Here is a 27,884-nt window from a genome sequence, read left to right on the forward strand (position 1 = left end):
TGTTCCTCACTGTTGTGTTCTGTTAAGAAAGACACTGCAGTTTGTCCAATACTGAAGTGTATGGTCTTTTTCCTCACAGTAGCTTTTTTTTTGAGGGACATAACTAAAACAGGCGACGTGACAAACCATCCCTTCAGCCAAGATTAATACCCAAAAGAAGGGTGGATTATCAATATATTTGCCCATTTCATTACTTCTAACAGACTGTGTTAAACGACATCCTCTGATCTCTGATCCACTTAGATTAAGGTCAAATCTCTGTTCAGAGTTTACTCAGGCATGTTGTCTTTTGAAACCCTTTATTTGGAACAGCAAACATGCAAATTACTGCTTTGTTGGGGAGATGAAAGGTTGTACGGGTAGATGGTGTTCCAGATGAGATCAGTATCACACGTAGTGATAGAATACCAAAGGCGCTGTGATGTGTGAGTTTCTGTAGTGAGTTCAGGTCAAGGCATGCGACCAAGTCACTGTCAGAATGTCCCCACCACCTTCTCAAGCATATTCAGGGATCTTCGGATGACAGGCAACACCCAGCAGGCACAATTTGGCTCGCTCTGCTTCATCTGGGATGCAGAGTGGTAATTCTGGATGATTAAAGAGGTTTATTCGTTTCTGTGTAAATGTTTATGCCAGCCCTGGCCAAGTTTCACCTGGCTCATCACACACATTTCCATAACCCTCTTTCACTTCTGAATGAGATATGACAGCTCAGGCTGCATCCAAATGCAAAACTAGATAGGCCCATCATTGGCAAAGGATTAGAAATGGAGGAAAATGTTTATACCGCTATGGTGAAAAAATTTTTTTCCTGTAGTTTGACAGTAGAATGTGACGTCTTGTTGAGGGACTTATCGTATAGTATATTAGAATTTTTTGAGTGGTCCAGCTTTCATTGCTCTTCCTCTACAGGGCCAAAAACTGTTTTAAGACTTTAAGACAATCTTGAATAAATGTTGTCCTTTTCTCATTTCAGAATGTCAAATGCATAATGAGGTCTTTGCTTGAAACATATTACATTTAATATGTACTTGTACTTAACAATTTATTTACACAAAATTGCAATTCTACCACTGTTACTAATATCTTAACTGTACATACTACTATTGTAGGAGGCGTGCCCGTTGTTTCCTGTTAGTTTCCGGGGGGTTTTCAACTGCATCGTTGATCTAAGTATAGCGGGTGTTGTATACATACAAACTTGTGATTTTGGGCTTTACTTTGGAGAGGCCCTTCAAAATGAGGAAGATCACTGAATCGGCGCCACCCAAACTTGCTTTTCAGCTATATTGTAGATCAAATGTAATGAGGATTAGTATGAAGGAGGCTGTGGTCACACATTTCTGTCTGAAGTGTTTTCTGACACAGAAATCAGAACAGTTTCCAGCAAGCTACTGCAACTGAGCTGATGTGTGCTTTGGGCATTTTGCTGGTGGCCTCAGGATTTGGGTATGTTGCCTATGATTAGACAACATAACGATTGAAAGCATCATCCAAGTCTTTAAAATGCAAAGAGACACATTGAGTCATTGATTACTCGGACTGCATCACTTCTAGTGCAACAAATCTAACATCCTTGAGGAAAAACTAGTGATGCAGTGTACATCTTTATGCCCACGTCTAAAATCCTTCCCAGCGGGACTATAAGGACACCTGAATGTCGTCCAGGTGTCCTTGTAATCCTGCTGGGAAGAACTGTAGCCTGCCAGGATCTGCATATTATTCTCCTCAGGTGAGATTGTTGAAAAACTGACAGAGATAGGTTTTATATTTCCAATCAGAAGGCAGTATATGTAGACACATTTTTATATTGCTCATCAGATTTTGGCTTATGCTGCAGTTCTTTTAGAGATTTGTAAACTAGGAATTTGGCATGTCCGGTGGTTAACCATTATTCATTTATTAAAGGTTCAGAATGGAGCGATATTTAGGCTTTATGTGTGCAGCTTTCCTAGATTCAGTGTATATATCGAGGCCACAGAGTAAATACAATCTTCCCTAAGCACTCACACCAGACTGACTTATTTTCCATGGGAAAATCTGCCTCTTCGGCTTTTATTTCCTAGCTGAGGGTTCAGTGGTCAATTTTAATAGTACACATTACTAAATACGGAGACAGGATCACTGTTATTCCCAGTAATGTGTGATGGCAAGAGACAGAACAGGGCTCTAGACATCAGAGCTCTGCTACAGATGCAGCAGAGGTTTATCTTTGTTGTCCAAGCTGTTTTGTAGCTATTGAAGAATGTGTTTCATAGTGTATATTATAGTGTTTTATAGACAGACATTTTTTGACACAGTCTTTCTTTCGTAAGTAGCAGACCTTCACTGACGGTAGATGCTGTAATACTGTAACTCTGCAACACTGGCTCATTGAATTTCCCTGTTCTCTCCCCTTGTGTTTAAACTTTTGTACATTTTTCTTTTTCGTTCCATTGACCATTGCCTATTAATTATTTCTCTCAAGACTTGTATACATTTTAAAATGCTGCATCTGCTTGAAACTCCAATTTCTAAATAATTGCCAATGATTGCAAATGCTGACCTCTGTTCTTCATTTATTTTCCATGAAACCCCATTGATGTCACAAGGGAGATACCAGTAGCTCTTGCTTTCATTTATTTTTTGACCTGACCCCTTCAAACTTGAATGTTTTAGTCGCGTGGGTGGCTGTAGGATATGTTAATTCAACACCATGCAGATGATGCTATTATTATCCTCCGCAGAATGCCATGATCCATGGTTTCCTTATTCATCAAACCTCCCCCACACGCAATAGCGTCTGTCCAGCCTGGAATGGGGCTCACACTTCACCATTACAAAATAATCTATTGAGAGGAGACCCCCATAGTCCTCTTTATTTTTTTTTTTTCTTTCCACAGAGAAGGACAATCGCACAATGACATGGCCCCGTTTAGTGATGCATCACTGCCTTAGAAGTATTTGCCTCCTTCAAGTTCACCACCTCACATTAAACATTTGCTCAAGAAAGCCTCTTTTGTCCTTTAGTGCTTTTTTTCCCACCATCATCTGTTGATTTGGAATCGTCAGCCAGTCACTTGTACTAAACAGGTGTTAGACCTATAATTCACTTATTACCTCTAATGAGGCTCAAACAATGAATTAGTGACTCAACAGAAAATTTGTCAGACAATTTAGATTATCAATTTAGAGCATCAGTTGAAATTCCCCATTGCAACTTTTCATAGCCGAAGTTGAGACATTCAGTTTGCGTGTTTTATGCAACAGTCCAAAACCCAAACACATTCAATTTTACTATCATAGAAGATATGAAAACAAGCAAATCTTTAAATAGTAAATAGTTGCTGATTCATTCTCTGTCAATCGATTGATCGATTAAGCTCTAAATTAGTCCGTTATTAAGCCAAAATATTAAAACACTGGATGGTAAATCATAACTTATATAAAGACAACATTTGGTTTTATGCTAAATTGTGTGTAATTTTGACATGCTGTGGATTCAACAATCAAAAATTAGCAATAAACTGAAAATGATCAATATTTGTAACCAAAATGTCATGTCAATTCATCGCCTCCTCTTCTATCATCCAAGGATGCTCATCTTATTTGCAGGATTGTACAATATTGAGTCATTATGCTGAAACCTTGGCATTGATGATGTCTATTATTTGTGCACAGTCAAATGAGTTGGCTTTTTGCATTTCCCCACAAGCTATCCACCGCACTGCGCTGTAATGAGTGTATTTTTATACATCCTCTGCTGTTCAAATATTGCAGCAAAGGTAGGGGATATCTGATGGAGCACTATTACCTGAAATACCTAATTTGTTGATAATGAGAACAAAAATTATGTTTCCTTGTGAGAAAACAGCTTCACGTCTGACCAGCAGGATTTTTGGTTTTGATAAGCAGGAGGTCAGTTTCGGAGGAGGAGGAGCAGCGGGGGCTGTTAATGCTTTACCAACTGACAGAAGGAGAGCGACAAAGGAGGCCACGGCCTATTCACAGGCCACAGTGCAGCTCCTCTCGCATGCCAAGCATTCCAATGTGCTGTGTAAAGGTTGAGCCGGCAGAGAGCTACGAGAGGGCCTTTCCTCATGAGGGCCACCTTAAACACACACAGACAAAGCTCGGAGCGCTCCGTCTGATGCACCCCGATGACCACCGATTTGAAAGCTTTTCTGTGTGTGTTGGTGTTGTGAGAAAGCGTGACTAAAATGCTACGATTAGCGAAGTCCCTTTTTACACCTGTCATGTCCTCTCAAATGTATCTTACTTTACTTTGGTGAGTTACCCTGCAAAAAGCTGTGCGTTTTGCAGTGTGCAAGTGCATCAATTTCTTTATACTCTAGTCTAAAATAACTCAACAATTCTGTCTCACATTGTGTCAGATTTTTACCAGAACTCTCTTGCCATGTTTCCCTTTTCAGTAATGACCCCTGAAATCCCCCCCTGTGCCAGGTCAGTCTGTAATTACAGGTGTAAGCTGGGAGTGTCTGGAAGGCTGCCAGATCTAAATGCTCCATCACCTGTGAATAGAGTCCTTCCCACGACCCTCCATTGTGTCCCCTGTTTCCATGATGTAATGCCGATGTCTTGTGAGGTCAACGGTAGCAAATGTTGAAGATCTATTGAAAGTAATGGCACGGTCCAAATTGGTATGAACTGGATATCTAAAAGCCAGCGAACCCAAAGTTTCATTTAAACTTAACACAAATGTCACTGTTTTATAAATGGCAACCGGAAAGTTTAATGTAGAAATGAGTTTCAGTTTGTTCTCTTGCAGCACAGTGACGTAACACAGTTGGCAAAAGACGCTGTTTAATATTCTCTGTTTTCAATTTGTCCAAGTTAATCAAACAAAAAGCATCTAGTGTTTTCATCTTGTTAGGGCTGAACAAGAGAAAAATGTTTTATGTGAGTTGTGACAGTTTGCATTCAGCTGCACTAAATGCTAAATGTTCATGTATTATTAAACTAAAGCTTGAGGTTGTGATTTTTACTAGCTGTAATAACAGTCGTGAAGCCATCAGCAGTGCATATTGTTTACTGGGCAGGTGCAATCACCCATTACCTGCCACACTGAAATGCAAATATTGGCCCCTTTCCATGTGTGTTTTAAATAAACAGGTGCAGCTGTCGTGGATCCATTCACAGTTACCTGATGGATTTTAATGGCAGACTAGCTGTTGGGTTGGATGTCTTTAATGCAGCACTACATTGCAGTATGGTCAATGTATGTCTGCAGGGGTCGAAGACGTATTTAGACAGTAAAAATTAAAAAACTTAATTTCAAGTGCAAAACCTGCATTGAAAGTTTATTTAAAGTAAATAAACTAATGGAAGTAAAGTACTAACGGAAAGTATCAAAAGACGTGACATATTATATTATTATTGATACATTAACATGTAAGCAGTACTTGTTGTAATTGATCGAGGTGAAGCAGATTGTAACTGATTTTACATACATATGGGTAGTTTAATATATAACAACCCAACATATTTATAAAAGAAAATGAACTGCCAGCTATATTGATAGCTGATGAATCTTTGACTTACTATCAATTTACTTACTTTACTTTACTTACTTATCAATAAAAATGCCAAACATTCTCTGGTTCCTCTGTGTGAAAATAATCATTAGTTGCATCATAAGTATTTTATTTTTCCACTACAGTATAGTGGAGGCGAAGTACAAAGTAGGATAAAATGGAAATACTCAGTACTTTAAAATTGTTTTTATGTACAGTACTTTAGAAAATGTATGCAGTTACCTTCCACCACTGCATATATGTGCTTTACTCGGGAATGAATCAGTTAACTTCATTTTAATCTACATTATAATCAGTTTGATGCAGATGGTTTTTAGAGGCGAGGATGTATCCTATGTAAAAATACAGAGAGAGAAAGTGGCCATGGGCGGGGTGTATGGATGAAGTGTTTGTGGTCCTGCAACAAGTGGGGGTCCACGTTTTTTAATACAAAAGGTCAAGCGCGTACCCCACCCTGTGTCTGCTGCGCAGATGTCTCCGCTGCCCTGCTCGCAGAAGATGCGCACAGTGTTGCATGTTGGACTGCACCATTCCTGCCACCTCCACCGGGGAGGCAGTAATCCGATCCTGTTCGGAGGAGCTGTTCAAGCCTGTGAAGAGGAAGAGGGCACTGGCTCTGAGCTCTGACGCTCGCTCCCTTCCACTCCTCCCCTTTCTGCCGAGTGTCACCCTCTTCCTCCCTCATCTGTTCACTCCCTGCTCAGTGAGGCTGGTCGGCGGCGCACACGCCTCCGGGATCGTCGCACCGCATTGTTCACCCATCGACCGAGCCCCCGTTTAAGCCGGCTTGACACGGCGGAGCTGTTTCCCCTTTTTGTTTGTCTTTTAAATGCCTTTACCGGGGGAATCTACTGCGTGCACGTCAGTCCGGTGACGCGCCCGAGCATGTTCACATCAGAGACGGCGTCGGATTTACCTGAGAGTATTACGCTGCCCTCGCACTGTCAGAGCCATCTCCCCACCACGCACGCACATTTGGACTTCACCGATTGTCACTGAAAGGAAAGGAAAACACACCGGGTTACAAGGATGGGGTTCTACGGCACTTTAAAGATGATTTTCTACAAAGTGAGTACGATTTCTGCCTGTATTCGCCTCCCAACACATCCCCGCCTCTTCTGATTTAATGTTTGACTCGCTCTGTCGCCCTCATTATCTTTGACGGCAGATTGTACGGCCACTGCGGAGGACGAACAGCAGTGTAGCAGACCCCCAGAGACACCGCTTTAATTGCCGGGGCCTGTGTGTTATATTAGCGCTGCATTAAAATGTTGAAATATCGCGACGGGATTTGGCATCCTTTTGCCTTCATTGTAACTTCAGTCCTGTAAATAAACGCCGCGGCACAGAATCAGGGTGAATCTCTGTATTTGTAAACGGGTTACTGCTGTGACAGTTATATGGTCAATTCATTCTGCAATGCTGAATGAAAGTATGTTCGTATTTACTGGTTATGCACTACTGAATTTCCTGCTTGTGGATGGCATAAGATCCCATTTTACCTCCGCGTTGGCTCGATGCTCTGTGCACCTGCACATAAACTGTGGTCCTCCCTTCCACATAAGCTAGTAGCCTATAGATGCTTTAGCTTATGATATATATACTACACACAGATGGCTGATCTCTTCGACTCCTGTGTTTTTAACACTTGCAGCCTTCCACTTTTGTAATTAACCATCAGTTGCAGGAACAAAATCCGCCCATATCCCCCTTGCAATCCTCCCCAGTTTGCAGGGTTATTAGGATTCCACATTATGCAGCAGTGGTTATCTTGCGCTGGCCGAAGTGGCTGCTTGAGATGCATGCATGTGATCAGTCTGCTGTCGCCTGTTGGAGTAGCTTATTCCCTGACATTGTGCACTGGCCTCAGGCTCCAACCACAGATAATGGGTCACTGTGTCAGACTGCATGAGGTAGAAGATCCTCAAGGATGTTGGGTGTATTGTGCTGGATGGCAGCCATAAAATTATGCTCCCTTAGTTGGAATTGCAGTGTACGAACAAGAATATGAAAGGGAATTTGTTATGCTGTGTGTGTAATGTAAACAAATGTATTAATCACTTGCGTTTCAAAATTGGCCTAAAGAGAAAATCCCTTGCAGTGGGGATTTTTTGTGTGTAGCTGTGTGCACTTTGTCTGTGTAGTGTTGAGGCTTTTACTCAATTAATCCTAATGATTAAGTGAAAATGTCATTCTTAACCAGTGAGCAGTAGTTTATTGAAATGAACGGGGATTCATTTGTATTCTCCATCCATTTTGTGGATGTGCACATTCTAAGATATCAGGATTTTGAAGTCAGCCCCTAGAGCTTGAATATTTTTCTGCTGCTCTTTGATGGTGCTGACAGAAAGTGAAACACCAAGACTCATTTATTTTTAAGACATATACAAACCTATTTTCTTGTTTGATTCCAATCCTGGTCCTTATGAAGTCCACAACTTGCCAATTCTTTCCAAAATGGCCAGTTCTCGGATGCAACTGTTTCTCCGTCTCAAGGAAAGCTGATTTACATGATGAAACTGTTTCATGGCTGCTCGAAACACTGTTTGAAAAATGAGAAAAGATTTTCAAGTGACTGATGCTGCAGGATGTAGTCTCCGTTAAAATGAATCAACACATTATGTAAGAGCGATTGCTGTCTTTAAAATATCATTAACACTCTGTGTATCCATCTGTCGTGCTTTTGGCCAGATAGGGAAAGGGGGAATCCAAAAGGGGGGGGCGCGACTGATTAGTAGTGATTTACAAACACTGCGTTCTCTGGTTACCTTTTCCCAGGCTGAAACCCAAGGAGAGGCTGGTTACACGCTGTTATTTTGTTTTCACGCCCGCATTTAGTTTGAGCTTTTTCTTCCATGTGCACACAGAGGCGCACACACTCAAAGCCAGCTAGCGCTCCCTCTTTTTCTCTTTCACACACAGAATACATACACGCACACACATCCACTTCATGCATACGCACACACCCAGGCTCTCCTTGGCTACTGAACTGCCATAGCAGTGAGATCACCGCGTTAAGAACAAGGCAGTGGGGTTATAGAGCTGGATCCTAAGAAGCAGAAATATCTTATAACCCCACCCCCCTCCCACCACTACCCTTTTTCCTTTAATAATCAAACAAGCTGTCAGACAGATATTTTAAATGTAGACGAGTGGAACAGAAGCTACGTACCTACATAGCTTTTGAAAGCATTTGTTTTATGCCATATAGATTACATTTCCCTGTGCTTTTCTATACATTTCCATAACAAATTACTCAAGATTTTTTAATGTCTCTTCCCGTGATCCTCTCTGCAGCTTCACACAGGAGCGGACTTGTGAGGAAAAGAGCACAAATCATTTTTCAGATTACAGTCTAAAGTCCAGGGGAGCACCTAAACTGCAGCACAAGTTGGTGTGCTAGTCATGTACACATTCTTCTATAAACTCAGGCTTTGGTTGTTTCTGTGCATTGATCCATTCTGTAGTCCACAAAATAAATCCTGAGGTAGGGATCCTGTATTGATGCCTAATGCAGGGGTGCAGTTGCTGATATCCTGCTCGTCATTCAGCTTTTCTAAATAGTTTTTCGTCGTTCATCATCGCTGCTTTTATATATTGCGTGCTGTTCTCAACGCTCAAATGTGCATCTCAGGCTGAAAACACTGGGGGGGACAAACACACACTTACCAAATTATAGTGATAAAAAACAAAACAAAAAAAACACACATCTTGAGGAGAGACATGTAATCATCCCACTGTAAAGCCAGACAGTACGGAGTCAAACGTCCACTGCTGTTTTCTTGTGTAGCATACAATAACATACCCAAAATGCATGAAAACAGCTTTGTTTTGGGAGTAATTGTGAATGTGGTTTCTGCTTTCTACAATAGCAGAAGCACAGATGGAGGTTCTGTAACACATTTTCAAGTACAGGTTGCAACTTGCAGCGCTCGACTGTAACTGTAGGCAAACAGTTGACAAATTATTTTGACCCTAAATGAAAGTGCAAAACACTGATTGTTGTGCCATAAGTATAACAATAGTAATATCATAGAACCTTGTGAAAAACATTCTACAGTTCAGGAAAAAAATCATTCATCTGCACCATGATGTCTGTATTTTGGTCATAATACACCCTTGTTAGTGCTGCTGGTGGTTCCTACAACAGGGCTGATTTACAGTGAAGCCCAGACAGAGAATCAAGAGAAGAGCCTTTTTGTCTTGTTGGAGAATCGGTGGCTTTAAACTTGAAACTGCATCAACACGGTTGAATCTCGCCACGCTTTCACTTAAACATGAAACACATTTAATTAATCAAGAGACAAGACCAGACTGTCACATTGTATGTCTTATTTTCAGCCTTAAAATCAATCGGTGTCTGGTTGTTCAGCTTGTTAATCACGGGGGAGCGGCCATGAGAATGGTGATCACTCGCATGTGTGGTGCGAGGCCTTGCCAGAGAGAGTGGCAGGCATGGGATGAAGAAAATTGGCTTGCCCAGGCCTTTACACAGGCTCCTTTGTTTGCGCAGTAGGGTAGGTGGTAACAGGGATTGGTTGGTGTGTGCACATGCAGGTGATGGAGTGATAAAGACTCATCTTGCTCTGCTTTTCCTTGTCAAGTATCCGTGTGAAGCAAACTTCAAAGAAAGAGTGCATCCCTGTACCCTCCCTGAACACGTTGTTGTACTTAGTGGTTATCTTGTGCGTGTGAACATGCTGTACACCTTTGAGTTTTGGGTGTGAATGTGTGACTGCCTCTAGATATTACGGCATGTCTGGCATGTTTACCTGCCATGTGCCTGCACTATGGAAAATAATCAAAATAAAGCACAGTATTGTTAAACAAGTGCCTGTTTTGTTTCTTACTATATCATAATGTTGAGCTGCTTCATCTACAGATAGGTCTCTGCTTTGTTATGGAGCATGTTAATAAATTGAATATAGCCTGTGCATTAAAGTTTAATTTCCTATCTGCATAAAGCTGTTGCAAGACTGTGATGTCTGTGTTTTAATATGCTGAATTTCAGACATAATGTTAACAAAGTCTGTAGCTTACAAAAGCAAATTTCTGCTTCCAACTCTGTTTTTAAAAAAACATCCATGACCCATGTCCTTTCTCAAATTTTCTTTTCAAGAGCTGGTGACTTAGAATCTATCATCAAAACTCAAATCATAACTAGTTGTTTTTGAAAGTAAGTTATCAGAAGCACGGGTGCAGTGTAATAATTAGGTTTCTGTTTTTGTGTTTGTGTCTCCTCCAGTGTTACGCCGTGATGGTTTCTAATTCTTTTCTCTCTATTTTTTTCTTTTCTTTTCTTCCTCAGATGAAGAGAAAGTTGGACCATGGCCCTGAGGTCCGGTCTTTCCCTTCAGGAAAAAAGCCCTGCAAAGGTCCAGAGTATCCAAGGTAAAGCAATTTAGATTTCACCCCTAAGGCAACCAAGTTGCTCAACAGAGGTGTACTTTATCCTAATTTTTCTTCTACTGCAGTGTTTTGCAATTGTTTCCCACCAAAGGGTCAAAGGGATTTTAGTTGAAATGACATTTTAAAGAGATCATAGCTCCATATTTAGTACTATACATAGATTAAATGAATCTACTGTGAAAAGAAATGAGAAAAAAATAGAGGTACTGTATGAACCAAGATACTGTATCTTCACGCAAGATGAGGCTCTTCATCATATTGTATCTCAAGCATCCAGCCAGCAGCCTCAGATGTTTCTCTAACCCTAAATATTTAATGCACGTGTTCACATGTAGCCACATTAAAATTCAGACTGAACACAGCCACTTAACTGTAAACGTTGCCATGTAACTGGCCCCGTCTTAGCTTTCTCTCCCATTAAAAATGAATCAATATTGAAATGGACCCCAGCTTTCCATTTTGCTGTCAGCAAGCAGAATCTGAAGTGTCGAAGGTGCCAACTGGACGGTTTCTTCCGCTGCCCTTACATTACTAGAGTACACGGGCGCCCTTTGAAGTCCTGTGGTGCTTTTCACATCCAGGTTCTTACAACCAGACTTCCAACAGAAACCTGTGGGATTGTGCATGCTTTGAAGTCTCGGAGTTAAAAATATTGGAAGTACTTTCAGGCATTTACATTTTAGTTTGTTGTGATTTTGACCTACTGCACGTGATTGAAATGTGCTTCTCCTTTTGTGACCAACAGGATAACATTTAGTTTAAAACTAGAAAATGCAAGACAGGGTTTAATTAAGGAAATCAGTATAATATAAAAAAAGAAGAAAAAGAAAACACAATTTGTATTGAATGTGCAGAGTAGACATGCTTTCAGCTGGGGTTTTTATTGCCAAATCAAATCACTGATCAGTCAAAGCAGTCATATGTAAAATGCTTTTAGTTTAAAGTGAAGCTATTCTGTTCTTAATAATTCTTGTTGAAAGCAGTACTTTCTCATCTTCTCTCTAAGGCTTTTTGCGTTTGAAGGTCCCGTATGATTTTCGCTTTTAAGGGTTTTTCTCTCTTTAATTGCAGCCCGACAGGAATTGTCCCTTGTCCAGCCACACCCACCACATTTGGCCACATTAGAACAGCCAATGGTCAGGGGCAGCAGAGACGGCGCATCACCTCAATCCAGCCACCCACGGGTCTCCAGGAATGGCTCCGAACATTTCAGGTGAGCACAGTGGAGTTTTCATTTTCTTTTTCATTTTACCCCATGGGCAACTCTGAATCCTCGAGCAAAAGCTCATCAAAAAGCAGATGTTACACCCAATCAATGTTCACTTAGTCTCAGAGATAATTGCTGCCTTGTTGTCCTGGCCCACCACATTACCATAGGCACTGTAGCGTGGGATTGGATTTAGCCATACCTGTACCAGACTAAAAAGCAGAGTTATAACATCACATGTTTCTATCTTACACCTATGGTCTGTATTAAAAGTTGAACAGATGTTGCCTTCTCTGATCCGATGAAATAAAGTTCAAGTTGCTGCACTATAATCTTAGCCTATTATTAACATGTCATGTATTTTTACTTCATCATCCAAGGACAGTAATGCAGACTTTGGATTTCTTTTGTGTCCATGATTAGAAAACAACATATTTTATCTGGTTTACTGTCAGTGTCTGTAGAGACAGTAGACTGATATCCATCAGGTACTTTCTCTATATTATAATGTACCCTATTTTTTATATTCATTTTATTATATTATCATTGTCTGTGCAGATGCAACATAATAGAGACATTTCTTTCATATTAGACTTCGGCTCTAATGACTCCAGACGTCATGGAAATAGGATGTCATTTAAACATTAGCCTTGACGGGGTCGCTCTGATTTCCTATATAATAGTTTCCCATGGATTTCATTACCTAAGAGTGCTTAAACTCATTATCTTTGAATAGCTGGGCGAACCTCTGACACCTCAGTGTTTGTTTTATGTATATTAGTCCGCAGGCCTGACCTGCCACAGTCTACTGTCTTCGATCTGGCACCGCAGGCTACAGGCAGCTAAACCTCCAACGTACAGAATGTACATTCCCCAGTCCAGTCCTAGCCTGTAGCTCTCATTACAGAGGGAGAAACGGCTACAAAGCAGCATACTAAAGCTAGAAAGAATGTTTTCCCCAAAAAAGTCCGGATACACATGGTCATGGCAAAAATCACATATTACATTAAGATTTTGGGAAATATGCTTATTTTGCAGAGAGTAAAAAGAGAAGAGCGAGGCCACTCGTATCTTTCCACTAAATATAAAGCTACTGCCAATTAGCTTAGCATAAAGGCTGGAAACAGTTAGCATGGCTCTGTCGCGTGGTAACAAAATCAGCCTGGCAGCACCTCCAAAGCTCACTAAATAACACTAAATTTCTCATTGGTTTTGCTTGAAACCTTTAAGGCTTCAGTCATTATGAAATGAAGTAGGATTTTTTACAGCAGAAACTGAATGTCTAAAAAATGATAAGTGGATCAAAAGAGTAACAACTCTTGTGCATCAGTGAGCCTGCGTGAATTCCCTGCATGTTCAAGTATCAGCACATCCCAAATATTTTCTTCTGGTTTGTGTTGCAGCAGTTCTCAGCAGATAATTGACAGGAACCAAATATTTTAAACTACCTTTTAGTTTATCTTGGAAACTCTTGGAATACCTTGAGGAAGTTTGATTTGAGATAAATATTAAATATACCTGCAAAGTGTACAGCCCCATAGGGAACAATGAAAAGCCTTAAACTTTTAAGGAACTTTTTGAACATAAAACTTTTGCCAAGTACTTTTATGAATACGTAACTAGAGGCTATAAAGTTTTCTAGCAGTTTAAACAAAATAATCCAGCCTCGGGTTGGGAATTGTGAACCTGTACTGTTTAGAATTCTGTTTAAACAAAAACTACCAATAATTTATGGCAAAAGAATTATGTAACACGTAAGTAGCTGTTGCGTGGTCCTCCCAATGATAGGGAGGAGGTCTCTTAACCACCTGATTACCTCTAGAACCACACCTCTGGCTATAGTTTTTAGCTGCTAAATTACAGGTGGTTTGTGTGCGCCAGACTTTTCTTCCTGCCACGCAGCCTGTAATCATTGTTAGATTTCAGCGCTCCACAGAGGAAAACAACTGCAGCTATTGGGTCCAACATGCAGTACAGTGCTACTCAGCAGCCAACGCAGGAAAAATAATCCCAGAGAGTTCTAATGTTGTTAATGGAGTCTGGTTCCTGATGTTAAAATTTTCCACTAATGTGTTGGCTGCTAGAAATAGGCAGGTGCCTCAAGCATCTCTGTGCCGCTGTGGAGGTCACGTAGGGAACATTAGCATGTTACAGACTTGTACTTGTCTCCAAGGCACCCCAATCAAAGTAAAATAAGAGCTTACCCAAGCTCACTAAGGAGTCTACTTTGACAACGATACATTCGCACAACCGGCCCATAATGCCCCGCTGCTATGTTTTTCAGTTAACACTGAATACTTTTACAGCTGTGCTGGGTGTGGCAATCCAAGTGTGGAGATGCAATGAATATTCTGCTGACAATACACTAGTTTATTTCCACATGTGATAGCCAACCTGTAGCCAAAATTTTTTTCTTATTTATTTTGAAAACTTCTGGTGAGGACAATACAGAGAGAATACAGTCAAACAGTTCCTATAATGTTGTACTGATACCAAAAGAGAAAAAAACACTGAATAGCTATAACAGAAAGTGTGTTAGAACATGACTTTACATTGAAACAATTTCAAAGTCCTAAACACAAGTAGATACATGGTAAATTATTGGAATGTTATGCTGTTGAAATGTAAAGTAAGTGAACTTGCTACTCCTGAAAAATGTTTTCAAATACTTGTGTTGCCCAGCAGCAAAATACATTAGTCCAAACTCTAATGGATATCAGTGGTGAAGAATGACATTACATTTAGCTGTGATCTTCTCCTTTGTCTCTTGGCTGCTCCCCATAGGGGTCACCAAAGCGGATCATCTGTTTCCATCTCGCTGGCAAACCCGGCCCCGCCCAACACCCGGCATGGAGATCTGATGATCCGCATATTTGATTTGGCGTAGGCTTTTTACTTCCTGTCGTAAGCCTCCCATGTTTAGCTGTGATGAAGGTCTCAAAGTATCTTACATGGCTGACAGCCGGTGCAGCTCAGTACTTTTAATTAGCAACACCTTTTCTTTATACCACCATCATAACTAGAGTAACCTTGAACGTGCATCCTAACATCTGAGGTGTCAAGATTCCTAGAGCTCATCTTGAGTCGGCTTGTTAAATTCTCTTTTTTTTTTTTAGCAGAGTTGAGACTGTCATCGTGAGTTGACTTCGTGAGTTGCTAGTTTCAGCAGGTCTGCCATCCCAGGCTTGCATACAACTGATTTAACAAAAATAAATCCAATCCAACTTTTGATGACATGTAGTGTAGCTTGTGTTCCTATCAACTGCACTTATTTTAAGTCAGGATTTAATGTAGAGCATGTAATTCTTTGAAACCAGTTTCTTTATCCTGTTCTGTTGCAGAGCTGGACTGGCCCAGAGAAGCTGCTGGCGCTGGATGAGTTGATTGACAGCTGTGAGCCCACACAAGTCAAGCATATGATGCAGGTGATCGAGCCTCAGTTTCAGCGAGACTTCATCTCCCTGCTCCCCAAAGAGGTGAGTTCCTGAATCCCCTTTTCTGTTATCATTCCACAACTTCATCTCTAGTCCTTGTCCTCCTATTCCTTTCCCTTCTGACCCGAGCTCCCATCGGGAATCCCTCGTGGTAGACATTGTTTTTGAGTGAGCATGACGTGACAAAGAAGAGGCTTCCTCGCCAGCCTTAATACAGTCGCTGTCTTCCTTCACATCATTTAACGGCATCCATAGTGGGTGTTTCTGCATCATAACTGACAATACAAATAATCTTAAGTGTCACACTGATGATAAGATCACATAAGGGATTCTTACAAAACAGCCGCGACCCATCGTGTCTGGTGTAGCTGATCAAATACTTAACACCTTGTTTCTGTCTGGCAGGTGTTAGGATGAAAGGGATGGGTTGGTGGCATAGAGAGTGAGGCAATAGAATGAAAGATTTCAAGGTGTCAGCACCACTTGCTCCGAAGCCAAATATACATCATCATGTGTGTTCTCACCAGGACACGAGCACTCTTTTCATTTTGTTTTCGGTTTCTCCTTTTATTTTTTATATATCCTGTTCCCTCTGACTTCTTTGGATAATCCCATCTCTCTCCTCTCTGCCAGAGCTGCTGGAAATATATTGGCGGAGCTGTTAAGTAATTTTAACAGGACAATCCCTGTAGCCACGCTGTAGAAACCGCTGTAATTGAACCTATGAAGACAATCTGCAGAAGGCGGCGTGTCAGGCTTAAAAAGCAATCACAGACTCGAGGTCCATTCATAAAACTTTTAGAATATCCTCAGGCCTGGTAATGACTACTGGCTTAGACAGGCTTACAGGTGATGGAGGTGTGTCAGGGGTTGTGGGTCTTGTCTGGGCCAAGTCACTTAGAATAACCCTAAAACTTTACTGTAAAAACCCTCGATAATGATCCTCAGTCAAAATGTTTTCCAAGAACTCTTGAACTGCGTCAAGTCTGATATTTGAAATGGAAAATTTATTGACAAATGAAGTGCTTGAGAACTTTAAGGGAACTTAAAGGTACAATGATTTTCAGATCAGGAGCCTGTTGTCACCAGGATAGGACTTGGACTATCGCTGAAATCGAACTAAAAGTCAGATGTCAGATGGCCGTCTAAATTCATCTGTTGCACAAAGCTATCTGGTTCTTGAATATCTTAAGCAGGACTAGTCTGCATTGAATTCTGGGTAAATTTAAACTAAAATTTGTGGCTGGCAGAGACTGACTAAAACCCTTTATTATTAATCGCTTCACAACACTGTCAGAAAAGCACAAATTATGAGCCATGTTTTCCTTTTTGAATATGAGGATTTCATGGTTTGTTGTTATATGATGATAGGAAACTCAATGTTTTGGGGTTTTAGAGATATTTAGTCGAATGAAACAAGCTATTTAAGCTATAATGTTGTGTGGTGAGAAATTATAACAGGCCTGTTATGTCTACGAACAAAATAAAGGCTGGCCTAACACTACCATCATTGTAAACCAGTCTAAACTATCTTTGTGAAACCCACGGCGACATGGTGTTCATGACACCACTCCTGAATTTATCCCACAGTGTGCTGTGGGTCATCATCATCTGGGATTACTATAATATAATAAAAGAACAATATTTGCACTATGGGTTACACCTCATCCTGCAAAATGAACCCATAATCCTTCCCCCCCTTTTATGATGATACAGAGCAGGCACGTGACCTGATCGTTGATGCACCGTGTTGTTTCATAGTTGCAGCAGTTATTGCGTGTTGAGAGCTTTGTCCAAATATATGCCTGTTTGAAAAAACAGCAGACCTTAGCATTTTTTCCCTAATACTCAGGTGTCCAGATTTATGCTCATTATACCAGATTTTGTGTCATAGTATGCAGCCTTTGGCTTAACAAATAGTAGCCCTGACAGTATTATCTGCTGTGCGAAGCTCCTTTTGTATATTTTTTGTTAGGCTCCAATAGAAATGTTTATTCACTTCACGTCTAACCTTGTCAGTTAGATTCATGCTGTTAATATTGTGCACATAGTTTGTTTTCTTAGCTGTTCCTTTTTGTTATTATTTAGTCACTTCAAGCTTAAAGTCCTCTTCCATGATGTGTTTGTACTGTTGTGAATAATGGGTCCTTTTTGTGTCTCCTTTTCCATTTACACTTCTTGCATTCCCCATCCTTGTCTTTCAACAGCTGGCTTTGTATGTGCTGTCATTCCTGGAACCGAAGGACCTCCTCCAAGCAGCCCAGACGTGTCGCTACTGGCGCATCCTGGCAGAAGACAACCTGCTGTGGAGGGAGAAGTGCAGGGAAGAAGGTGAGTCTCAAGTCTTTGCAACAGATGTAGACAGACAGACAACACGCAGTCACCCAGCGGGAGCAGTCTGCAGCTGCCGCTGTGGTCGACACTGTGCTTGAAGATGTGGTTGTACCGGTTATTAAAATAAACTTTAAGAAAAAAACATGCGCCTGTTAGTCCAATCTGCTTCCGTCTCTCTCCTAATAGGCATCGATGAGCCTCTACCCCCCAAGAAGAGGAAAATCGTCAAGCCTGGCTTCACTCACAGCCCCTGGAAGAGTGCCTACATCAGGCAGCACAGAATAGACACAAACTGGAGGAGAGGGGACCTCAAATCACCCAAGGTAGCTTTTCCTTCAAACTTCAATAACCCAGAGGTTAGACATCAAATGACTTTGATTCAAAGAAAGACCGTTCAATGACGGTCTGAGGTGTAAACGATGGAAAGTTAGTGACCGGTCAGGTCCGTGCTCCGCAGTGTAAGTGTTGGAGGATAATTGAGCTGGAGCACAGCATGATCTTACTCTCCTTCAATCTATTTGTATTTCACCAGTTTAGAAGTTTGCCATAAAGCATGACCAGCATACTAGAGTTTATCCCTAATGCGCCTTGTGTGCTTCTTTTCAAACGGCCTTGGGGTCGTTTTAGGCCACTGATGTAAATTTGGCTGTGCTCTTCAACTTCTTTTGCATATGCTATGTACTCTGGGTCACAGGACTGCTAGCTCAGCAAACTACAGAGTCTACACTCTCACACACACACTCGCACACACACACACACACACACACACACACACACACACACCTCTGCTTAAAAAGCTGTGTACACCTGCAGCACTTGATGACATTTTCTTCTCCTCTCCTCTTTGATGTATAAAGCACCAGAGATGTGACATTGTCAACCTCTGTTCTTGCCATTTGCGTTGTCATTCCACATCCACCTCCATCCTCCACGCTCTTCTCATTGCATCTCTCTTTATCCGTCCAATCTAAAGGTGCTGAAAGGTCATGATGACCACGTGATCACCTGCCTCCAGTTCTGTGGCAACCGCATTGTCAGCGGCTCAGACGACAACACGCTGAAAGTCTGGTCGGCCATCACAGGAAAGGTATGGGGTAACCGAAGTTCAAGTTAAATCAACTTCATTCATTTCGTGTCATTTGTATAATTGCTTCACGGTTCATTGTACATTTAGCTAGACATAAAAACATATCAGCTTTCCTCCCTGACACCTAACTGTATCCGCACAGCTCCTGCTAACCTGACACGTAGTTATTAGTAACATTAGTCACGTAAAAACATCCTTGCAAGACTTCTATTTCAGTCTATTCTCTCCTCTTAGCCATTTTGCAGACTTGTTACACAGCACATGTCCGCAAGCGGTGTTAGTATTCATTGCTGAAGCTGGTGCAGCCACACGGGCCTTGTGCTGCAGCTTTACACTGTGTATTAAAAAGAAAGGCAGTGGTTGTACTGTGTTGTTGGAGAGAGGTTCACAGATTGTTGTAAATCTCTGCGCTTTCACGCCTCTGTGTTGGACTCTATTTTCAGAAGATCCTCTGTAAACTGCAGTTGCATATTTCTCTTTTCCACTCGATTCCTTTCACTTTTACATGGCAAATAATTGATGCGTTTGTGCTGTGAACTTCTGCCGTTTCATTTCATCAAAATAAAAACACATTAAAAGAAAATCCCTCGGAGAAATTGATATTCTGCATGATCACACTGCAGTAGGCTTCTCTTTCTGTTGGGCACAATCGACCAGAGAGCTTGCTTTTCATTGCTGCAAAGACTGAGTCTAACAGGTAGTAATGTTGGTATTCAGCCAACTGGTGATTACATGCATATCAGTCACAGCATTTGCTGATCTGAACAGATCTCGCCAAGGTCATCCGATATGCATGGAGCACGATTTGGCTCTCCTTTACCCAAAGACAATTTTCTTGATGATAGGTTGTTGCGTTACAGCTACAGTGGCTCCATGTTGGTGGTGGAAGTCTGTGATGAGTCACATCGCCAGCAGGCTCAACTGCTTTTCGTGAAACTGTCCTGTATTCAGACTGACAGTCACACAGGATATTGTCTGTGGTTTGTACAATGTTAATCCGACTCAGAGTTGTTTGTTTACATTAGTAATGAGGAGGCGATGAGCCTAAATCCGTTTCTGTTTGGGTGCTGTATTCAGAGCACATCCCTCTCTCTGGATTTCATCTGTTTGCTTCCTTAGCTCTTGACACCAGAGAAAGAATCCCTCACTTGAGAGGAATGGCCAATTAAACCTAGTCGACCATTTCGGGTGAAGTAGCTGTCAATGCCAGTAAAACTGTAAAGTAAAGATACAATGAGATTACCAGCACCTGCATTTGTTTTTCCTCTTTGCTGGCAACATTCTTTATAGCCTTCGCCAGCATATTTGAGCACTCGATTGCTACGTTTTCCACGCTGTCCGTCTTTCCCCGTGAGATGCATGACTGTGAAGTAGCTATCAGTGATATGGAGGTGTTACACAGTTTGCGATGGCCCTTGGATGAATGCTTCTTGTGGCTCCCAATTCACGTGCCAATATCCATCTCTCTTGTCCTTCATATTAGCAAGATGTTTGGAAAATATCTACTCCTTAACCTTCTCTTTAAAAGTGATTTGTTTGACCTTGGGGCATCTTTTTTTCACACAAATCCTTTAATGGTAAACTCTACTGGGATGCCTACATTACTGTCTTCCAGAGGCTGTAGTGGGCTCTTTTAAAGCTAGAGTGAAGATACTAGTATCATATGAAACTAGATGACCTAAGGCATCCATTGGTACCATGGCATGCTAGCAATTAAATTTTGCACCATATCTGTGTCAACACAAAAAATTTGCTGCAACATCTTATAAGGCATAATTGAGCATGATAATGGCCCCTATATACTTCTTAGTTACAGATTTATGGCTAGCTCAAATACATTTTCCGATTTATACTACTATGTGTGACACATCCTGTGGAGATGTCCTCGCCCCCTACAAAAATGACAAAAGGGATCTATGGTAGGAAAGGGTGGAGTGGAATTAACTTCAAGAAGATTTCGGCTACTTTTCCACAGCTCAGCTTCTTAAACAGAAGATCTTACTCAGAATTGGATCAGTAAGAGATTGCAGCATGAAGATAAACAGAGATGAAGAACACTGCTGTTAGTCTTTAAACCTTCTCCTTTTGAAGCGTGATGCCATTAGACTGAATAGGTGGTTTTCTTTTCTTTGCTCCATCACCTACATGCTCTGAAAAGATCGTATTTTTGATTTTGGGTTGTTGTTTTTTTTCTTTCCTTCATCGGAAAAAGCAGTCCCTACAAATCGGTAATGAGTTTGTGCGACGATTATAGATCACAAGGGTAAATTGGCTCACACTCTCAGACATTCGCGGCTACATATGTCCTTTTCTTCAGAGGAGAGATTTGAAATGCAGCTCAGGCGGCTTCGACTGTAGGTAGAGGATTTAAATTGATGGGAAGGAAAAAGAAATCACAGCATAGACGAGTTGTGCCAGAGGTAGATCAGTGTTAACACTTCTCCTCTGCCACTTGCTGCTTTTGCTCAGAAACCTTGTGTTCAATTTAGAGCGATCAAAAAGATTCCCCTGTGATGGGACAACGTGGGGTGAATCAAATGGCGTTGCGTCACTTTTCGGCATCAAAATGTTGTCATGTTTTTCTCTCCACCCACAGTGTCCCCAGGCCTTTGCTAAATAGTGCATCAGTGATGATGCTGACAAGATTGTAACAGATGTTTCTATCAATAGTTGAATGAATCTGTTCAATATCATTTTGTTTTTCTGTTCAAGATTTATTTGTGAATCATGTATTTTTTTAAACACACCGGGTATTTTTTTGCACAGAAAGCAAAGTGTCCTATTGTGGTGACATGAATTTAAAATATAACAAGTATTACTCTAGTGCAGTCTTGCCAAAGGTTCAACCAACACTATGACAGATAGTGGCTACTGTTTCATCTTTGCAGCCAGTTTTATCCTGCCGTTCATTAATCTTGTTATATAAAAGACAACGAATTGAACCCATGCTGTGAGGCAATCAGGAAATTATTGTAAGCGCACATTATGTGAAAATGCCTCTGAAAGAACTGGGCCGTTGCTTAGTGATCAGCTGAGACAATGGGGAATTTGATTGTGGGTGAAAATATTGCATCAGAGATTAAATTAAAGTTTTTCATCTGTTGGAGCTTGCATGTGCGGTTCAGACTTGTGGTATGGATGACTTTTTTTTTTAAAGGCGTTGTTTTCCTGCTGAAGAAGCAGTTGCTTAGACGATTCTTGAAGGCGCCGTCTTCACCTGAAGATGTCAATCTTTCACTCACACAAACAGCCGTGCACATCTCATTGCTTCAGAGGTGGCTGCCTGGTGCTTAACAGAGCAGAGCATGCCCTTGGTGGTGCCTGTCAGCAGCAGTCTCAGCTGTCAGGCAGATCTAAGATGGCAGACCTGTGGACTGCTGTCGTAGCCAGGGACTGGTTTCCTCTGCCAGATGCCTCAGTTGCATGGATACCCAGTTTACCTTCTCCTCTTTTTCACTAATAGAGATTAAAGATTGCTTTTGGAGCTGTGATTGTAACAGGAATATTGTTAAGATAATTAGCGATGGGGAAATTACTACTTAAATCAATGTAATGAAGGACATCTAGCATTTATTCTTTTGGTGTGTGTGACTGCACAGCGGAAGGTGTGTTTCCATAATAATCCCCTGTGAACTGTGTAGTTATCTGTGCATAGACTGCAGGGTAGTCTTGTCAGTATTACAAGTGAAACAGTAATGCTCATGGCCATGTCAAGGCTCAAGGAATGGAACAGTGCAAACATGTTGCTGTCCTCATTCTCACTCAGAATATCTTTTAGTCTTCATTCAGTCCTTTCATTAATCGTCCTTATTCCTCCTGCATTAATTCTGTTTGACAATCTGAGAACATGGTCCCTCTTTGCAGTTGCAGGGGGAAAACATGCCAAAAGAAGCTCTTGGTAGAGAAAGAAAAGTGAGATTTTTCCTTCAACTCCATTACAGTATCTGTCAGGATGCCTTTGGAATATATTACTGAACCAAACAATTCTTAAAAATGTTGGCTAGTATGGTGGATTTGATTAAACCATTGGTTAGCTTAGCTGTTACGGTATTTCATCATTTACATAGCGCATATCATCTCCATTGTTGCTGTGGTTGTTTAATCTAAATGTAGGTACTGTTTGAACAGATCTACTTTGGAGCTCTGTTAAACAGACCGCTGCCAGCCAAGCAGAAATGTGCTTTTTCCATCGCCATGGTAGAAGTACTCACAACCACGGACCATCTGAAATCTTTGCTCCTGTTCTTCTTTCTTTCTTTACTGTTAATCTTTGAAATTAATCAAAAAGGGTAAAAATGTTAAAGATGAGAGAAAACTTAAGATTGCCTAATGTATCTTGCCGTGTGAAGCTATAATAATGTAAAGGCTTGACATGAGGTAGTTCAACCTTTGCTAAACTACAGTATATAATCAGACTTTCATGGTCTAGAGCTCTGTGGCTGCTGTACTTGATACTGTGTTGTTTTCGTTAATAAAAAAGAAAATATGCAAATATAAAGCATTGTATGAAAACCCTCATGTGTTCAAAACAAGGTCTTTCACAGGTCCATTATAAGAATGCAAATCTTCTTTCACTCTCAGGGACAGCATCATTTTATGTTTGTTTCACAGACGGATAAAGACGCCTAAACCCTTCATTTCAGGTATTCTCTCTTCCCACGCAGTGTTTGAGTAGGCTCTAATCTGTGATTCTTGTTTTTTAAACCTTAACCGCTGGCTTCGATTCACAAGAAAAATCTTGCATCGTTGAGAGTATGATTAAAATAAACTGCAGGCCGGTAGTTTAGTGAAGGAAAAGCAAATATTTTTCTTAAATGTGGATTAAGATACATGTTGGACAGCAAGAGCGTCGTAAATAATCATGATAATATACCACAATAGTCCACAAATTAGCAATGTTTCTGCCATATTTTAAATGTACAATAAGACAAATGTTTTTCCAGCTGTAGTATTATTCTTTTCACAGCTGTATAACGCTAAAAGAAAGGACCATGGCAGTAAAACAAGAGTTTTAACACAGTAGTGAGGTTGATTGCAGGGGCATGCCACAATGGCCCACAGTTAATGAAGTGATTCTCTTTATCACAGGACAGTGAGGGGGAAGACAGGTTGCACCATCATCTTCCTCTTTCACTCGCTGCAATAAAACCTCTTACCCTGCGCCGACATTCACTGCTTAGCAGCTTATCAGCTGCAGTCAGAGGGTCACATGTAGTACACTTCATCAACACGCTCCACTCTGAACCTGACATAACTACAGCACTCGCAACTGACCTCGTCCACAGTTTGCTCCTCTCCGTCTTCTAATTTAATGCATTTAGGATAATTAAATCGGTACAAACTGTGCAGACACATTCAATTGATCAGAAAGATTTCCATAACTGCTGTAATCAATAGCTAATCTACCATCCCTAATGAGAATGAATGGGTCGCATTTCTTTATTGAAGACAGTTGTCAACCCTTTCTGCAAAGAAGATGAATCGCCTGCTTTTCCAACAGATAGATTCCAAGTAAAAGCAATTATAAAAGCTCAGGAAGAGAATTTGTCCCAGTACAGCAGCAGGTATGGAACGACTGAGCTCCTCTTTCCCCTAAAAGGTCACAGAAATTTTACTTGTCTTTTTTCTCCCCTTGAGGGCAGAAGGAGGTCATGGGGCGGGGGGGAGATCGTAAATGTAATATGTATGAATGAAATCACCCTGAATGTCTTTGGTTATAAGTAAAGTTAATTTCAAAGTGTGAAGTAGCAGTGCGGAATACACTGATCGAGACTGTTCTTCGTCTGTGATCTTTTCAGTGTCTGCGCACGTTGGTGGGCCACACAGGGGGCGTGTGGTCATCCCAGATGAGAGACAATATTATTATCAGCGGCTCCACTGATCGCACACTCAAGGTCTGGAACGCAGAGACAGGAGAATGTATCCACACCCTCTACGGGCATACCTCAACAGTGCGCTGCATGCACCTACATGAGAAAAGGTATGGTGCGAGATCATCGTTAAGCCTGTGCAGAATTAAAAATAACACACTTTGGCAGTGTAGTGCTTTAGATATGATGCACATTGAGCTAATAAATCTACAGCTGAAAGAGTTAGTCGATTAATTGATGAGTTTGTCAACAGAGTATTAATATGTTAATTGTTTTCATTTTTCCAGCCTCTCAAGTGTGTGAGAATGTGTTGCTCTTTTTGTCTTGTGCAACGTTAAACCTAATATCTTTTGGGGTTTTTTTTTTTTTTTTTACTGTTGGTGATATAAAAACAAGAAATTTCACTTTGGGTTTCAGCAAAGAGTGAAGGGCGTTATGCACTATTTTCTGACAAACAATAAATATGATAAAATGATGTTAGGTGCAGCTAAATATGTAAATTAGGGAGCTTTATTTAGAAAATTAGTACATAAATCTAAAGGTTTATTTGTAAAAATGTTTAATATTTCGTGAAATACGCTTATTCACCGGGAGTTTGATGACAAGATCGATACCACTCTCATGTCTGTACGGTAAATGTGAAGCTATCATCTGGAAGACGGCTAGCTTAGCTTAGCATAGAGGCTAGAAGCGGGAGGAACCAGCTAGCCTAGCTCTGTCCAAAGGTAAAAACTCACCGACCAGCAACTCTAAAGCTCAAATGGCACGTTATATCTTGTTTGTTTTATACTGTGCAAATGATTTTCTCGTCTTACTCGCAGCAAGAAAGTGAATGAATAAGCATTTGTCCAAAATGATTCCACGATCCCACAAAGCAAAAAGAGCATCTCTGCACCACTCTCAAGAGGACAGTATCTTTTTGAAAGTGAGCATGTGGTCTCATAGTGATTAAATAGACCCCGTGAGCCATCTTAAGTGAACCGCTGCTCACTCATTCACTCAATATTACACTCCGGAGACTCAAAGTGCTCTTTTCGCCTTAGGGCCCACCAAGGTTTTTGTGTAGCATTTGATTACTCAGTAAGTGGAAATGCTGTGAGCTGCAGGCAGACAGTGAATAACATGTTGGTGATTTCCATCTATGCAGTGCCATGAGGCCTTTTTATAAATAAAGAGTATGCACTGTGTGTATTTCCAGCATGCGTTTTTATCTGAATAGCTTGTGATAAAATTGATTTCATAAAATTGAGTAATGTTTTCTACAGCTGAAGTTTTTCTTCCATCTCATTTTTTTTAATAATAACCTTCAGTAATATCCTCAGTACAAGCTATTCTTACAGTAATAATCAGAAAAATGTCAATCTTCCCTAAAGGGAGTTTCCTTTTCTATAATATATCTTTCCTTTTTCCGTTGGGGTTGAAGACACAGCTGGAGGGCAGCTGTTTGAGTTAAATGGGTGTTTTTGTACATTCAAGTTTGAACATGAATGTGACGCTGTAGGTTACACGTTGTCAGAGGAGTGAAGGAAAATGTTCATACCTGTCTCATTAATCTGTCAATGCAGCTGCCAAGGAATTAATGTGTTTATGAATTAAAGAGTTTTGTTAGACTATTAAAATTAATCCTGTAGAATTGGGTTTTTTTGTCTGTGGGAAAGTGAAACAGTTATAACTACTAATGCTGTACCCAGACTCGTACATTCACCCCTGACTGTGTTGTACCTGACTCGTCGTCTTTCTGTTTTTTTCTCAGGGTGGTCAGTGGCTCTCGTGACGCCACGCTGCGCGTCTGGGACATTGAGACAGGTCAGTGTTTACACGTCCTCATGGGCCACGTGGCCGCGGTGCGCTGCGTCCAGTACGACGGGCGACGGGTGGTCAGCGGTGCCTACGACTTCATGGTCAAAGTGTGGGACCCCGAGACGGAAACCTGCCTCCACACACTGCAGGGCCACACCAACAGAGTGTACTCATTACAGGTGAGCGGCTTCACACACATTCAGTAGTGTGTGCGTTGTTTTTTGCATTTGTACAGCAGTCAAGTTATTCTATTCATTTTAGTGATCAACATCAACAGGCTCCCATCCCCTGCTCTAAGATTAAAGTTAAGGCTGGACCTGTACATTCTGCATTAAAGAAAACAGCAGGACTGGGTTGTACCAGCTATTCCCTATTCCCACGTTTGGACAGCAAGTCCTTCCGAAGTTCCTAAAAACTACTAGCTGGTTAAAAGTTAAGGAATATCCTATTAGTATAGGCCTGTACTTATTATATGTTCTGGCAATTTAAACAGAAGTGGTATCATTTTATTTTTTTCATCTGCAGACAGTAACAAATGAGTTTCAGAGTTTATAGTATTCATGCAGTTTAGAATGAGACAGCAATAACGTTATTAGTGTAACATTTTGTGTTTGTACACGGCTCTAAAAAGACACACCACTATTCCAGATTTATGTGACATGTTAAATGACTTGCCCATGCGCATTAAGCTTACTTTCTTGTTTACCAAGATATGCTGTTGTTGTGGTGTTAGCTATAGTAGCAGGAGAGTTGCAAGTATCACAGTCTGGAGCTGGTGTGCTGGCTAGGGGAATCTGTCTCGTCCTCTCTGCATGTTAGCTTTGCAGCAGCAACTGTAGCGACAGTTTGCTAACCCACAACTTGGCTATTGGTCGCTCTATATCATACTTGTCATGGTGTTGGATTTCCCCAGAATCGCATTCCCCACCTTTAAATCTAAACATATTGGCAGCTTCCACCATTATAACTGGGCTAACTAAGTTTGAACATATGAACAGCTGGTGCATCTTATTCAAGGACTGTCTCCTCTGTAAACTGTCGACAATTCTACGACAGTGAATCTCAAGTATGCAGTGTTTGATGTTTAAAGATAAACAACTCAATCTAATCTGATTGCGCCGGTACTTTTCTAGTCTTTTATAATGTTTTAATACAGCCTCCTCAAACGTGTGTGTGTGTGTGTGTGTGTGTGTGTGTGTGTGGGGTTGT

General features: G+C 41.0%; 1 protein-coding gene across 1 annotated transcript in view; it reads left to right on the forward strand.

The window, feature by feature from the left end:
* fbxw7 (F-box and WD repeat domain containing 7) overlaps positions 1–26,896 on the forward strand; it is a 116,745-nt gene extending 89,849 nt beyond the window's left edge. Inside the window, exons 6-13 of the mRNA XM_046047215.1 lie at positions 10,843–10,925; positions 12,015–12,156; positions 15,492–15,626; positions 17,792–17,915; positions 18,105–18,241; positions 18,892–19,005; positions 24,804–24,985; positions 26,629–26,896. Of these exons, the coding sequence (XP_045903171.1) occupies positions 10,843–10,925; positions 12,015–12,156; positions 15,492–15,626; positions 17,792–17,915; positions 18,105–18,241; positions 18,892–19,005; positions 24,804–24,985; positions 26,629–26,881 (1,170 nt within the window). The 3' untranslated portion in view covers positions 26,882–26,896. The remainder of the gene's footprint in view (positions 1–10,842; positions 10,926–12,014; positions 12,157–15,491; positions 15,627–17,791; positions 17,916–18,104; positions 18,242–18,891; positions 19,006–24,803; positions 24,986–26,628) is intronic.
* The last annotated feature ends 988 nt before the right edge of the window (positions 26,897–27,884 follow it).

Source organism: Micropterus dolomieu, linkage group LG04, assembly GCF_021292245.1.
Source record: "Micropterus dolomieu isolate WLL.071019.BEF.003 ecotype Adirondacks linkage group LG04, ASM2129224v1, whole genome shotgun sequence".
NCBI classification, from domain to species: domain Eukaryota; kingdom Metazoa; phylum Chordata; class Actinopteri; order Centrarchiformes; family Centrarchidae; genus Micropterus; species Micropterus dolomieu.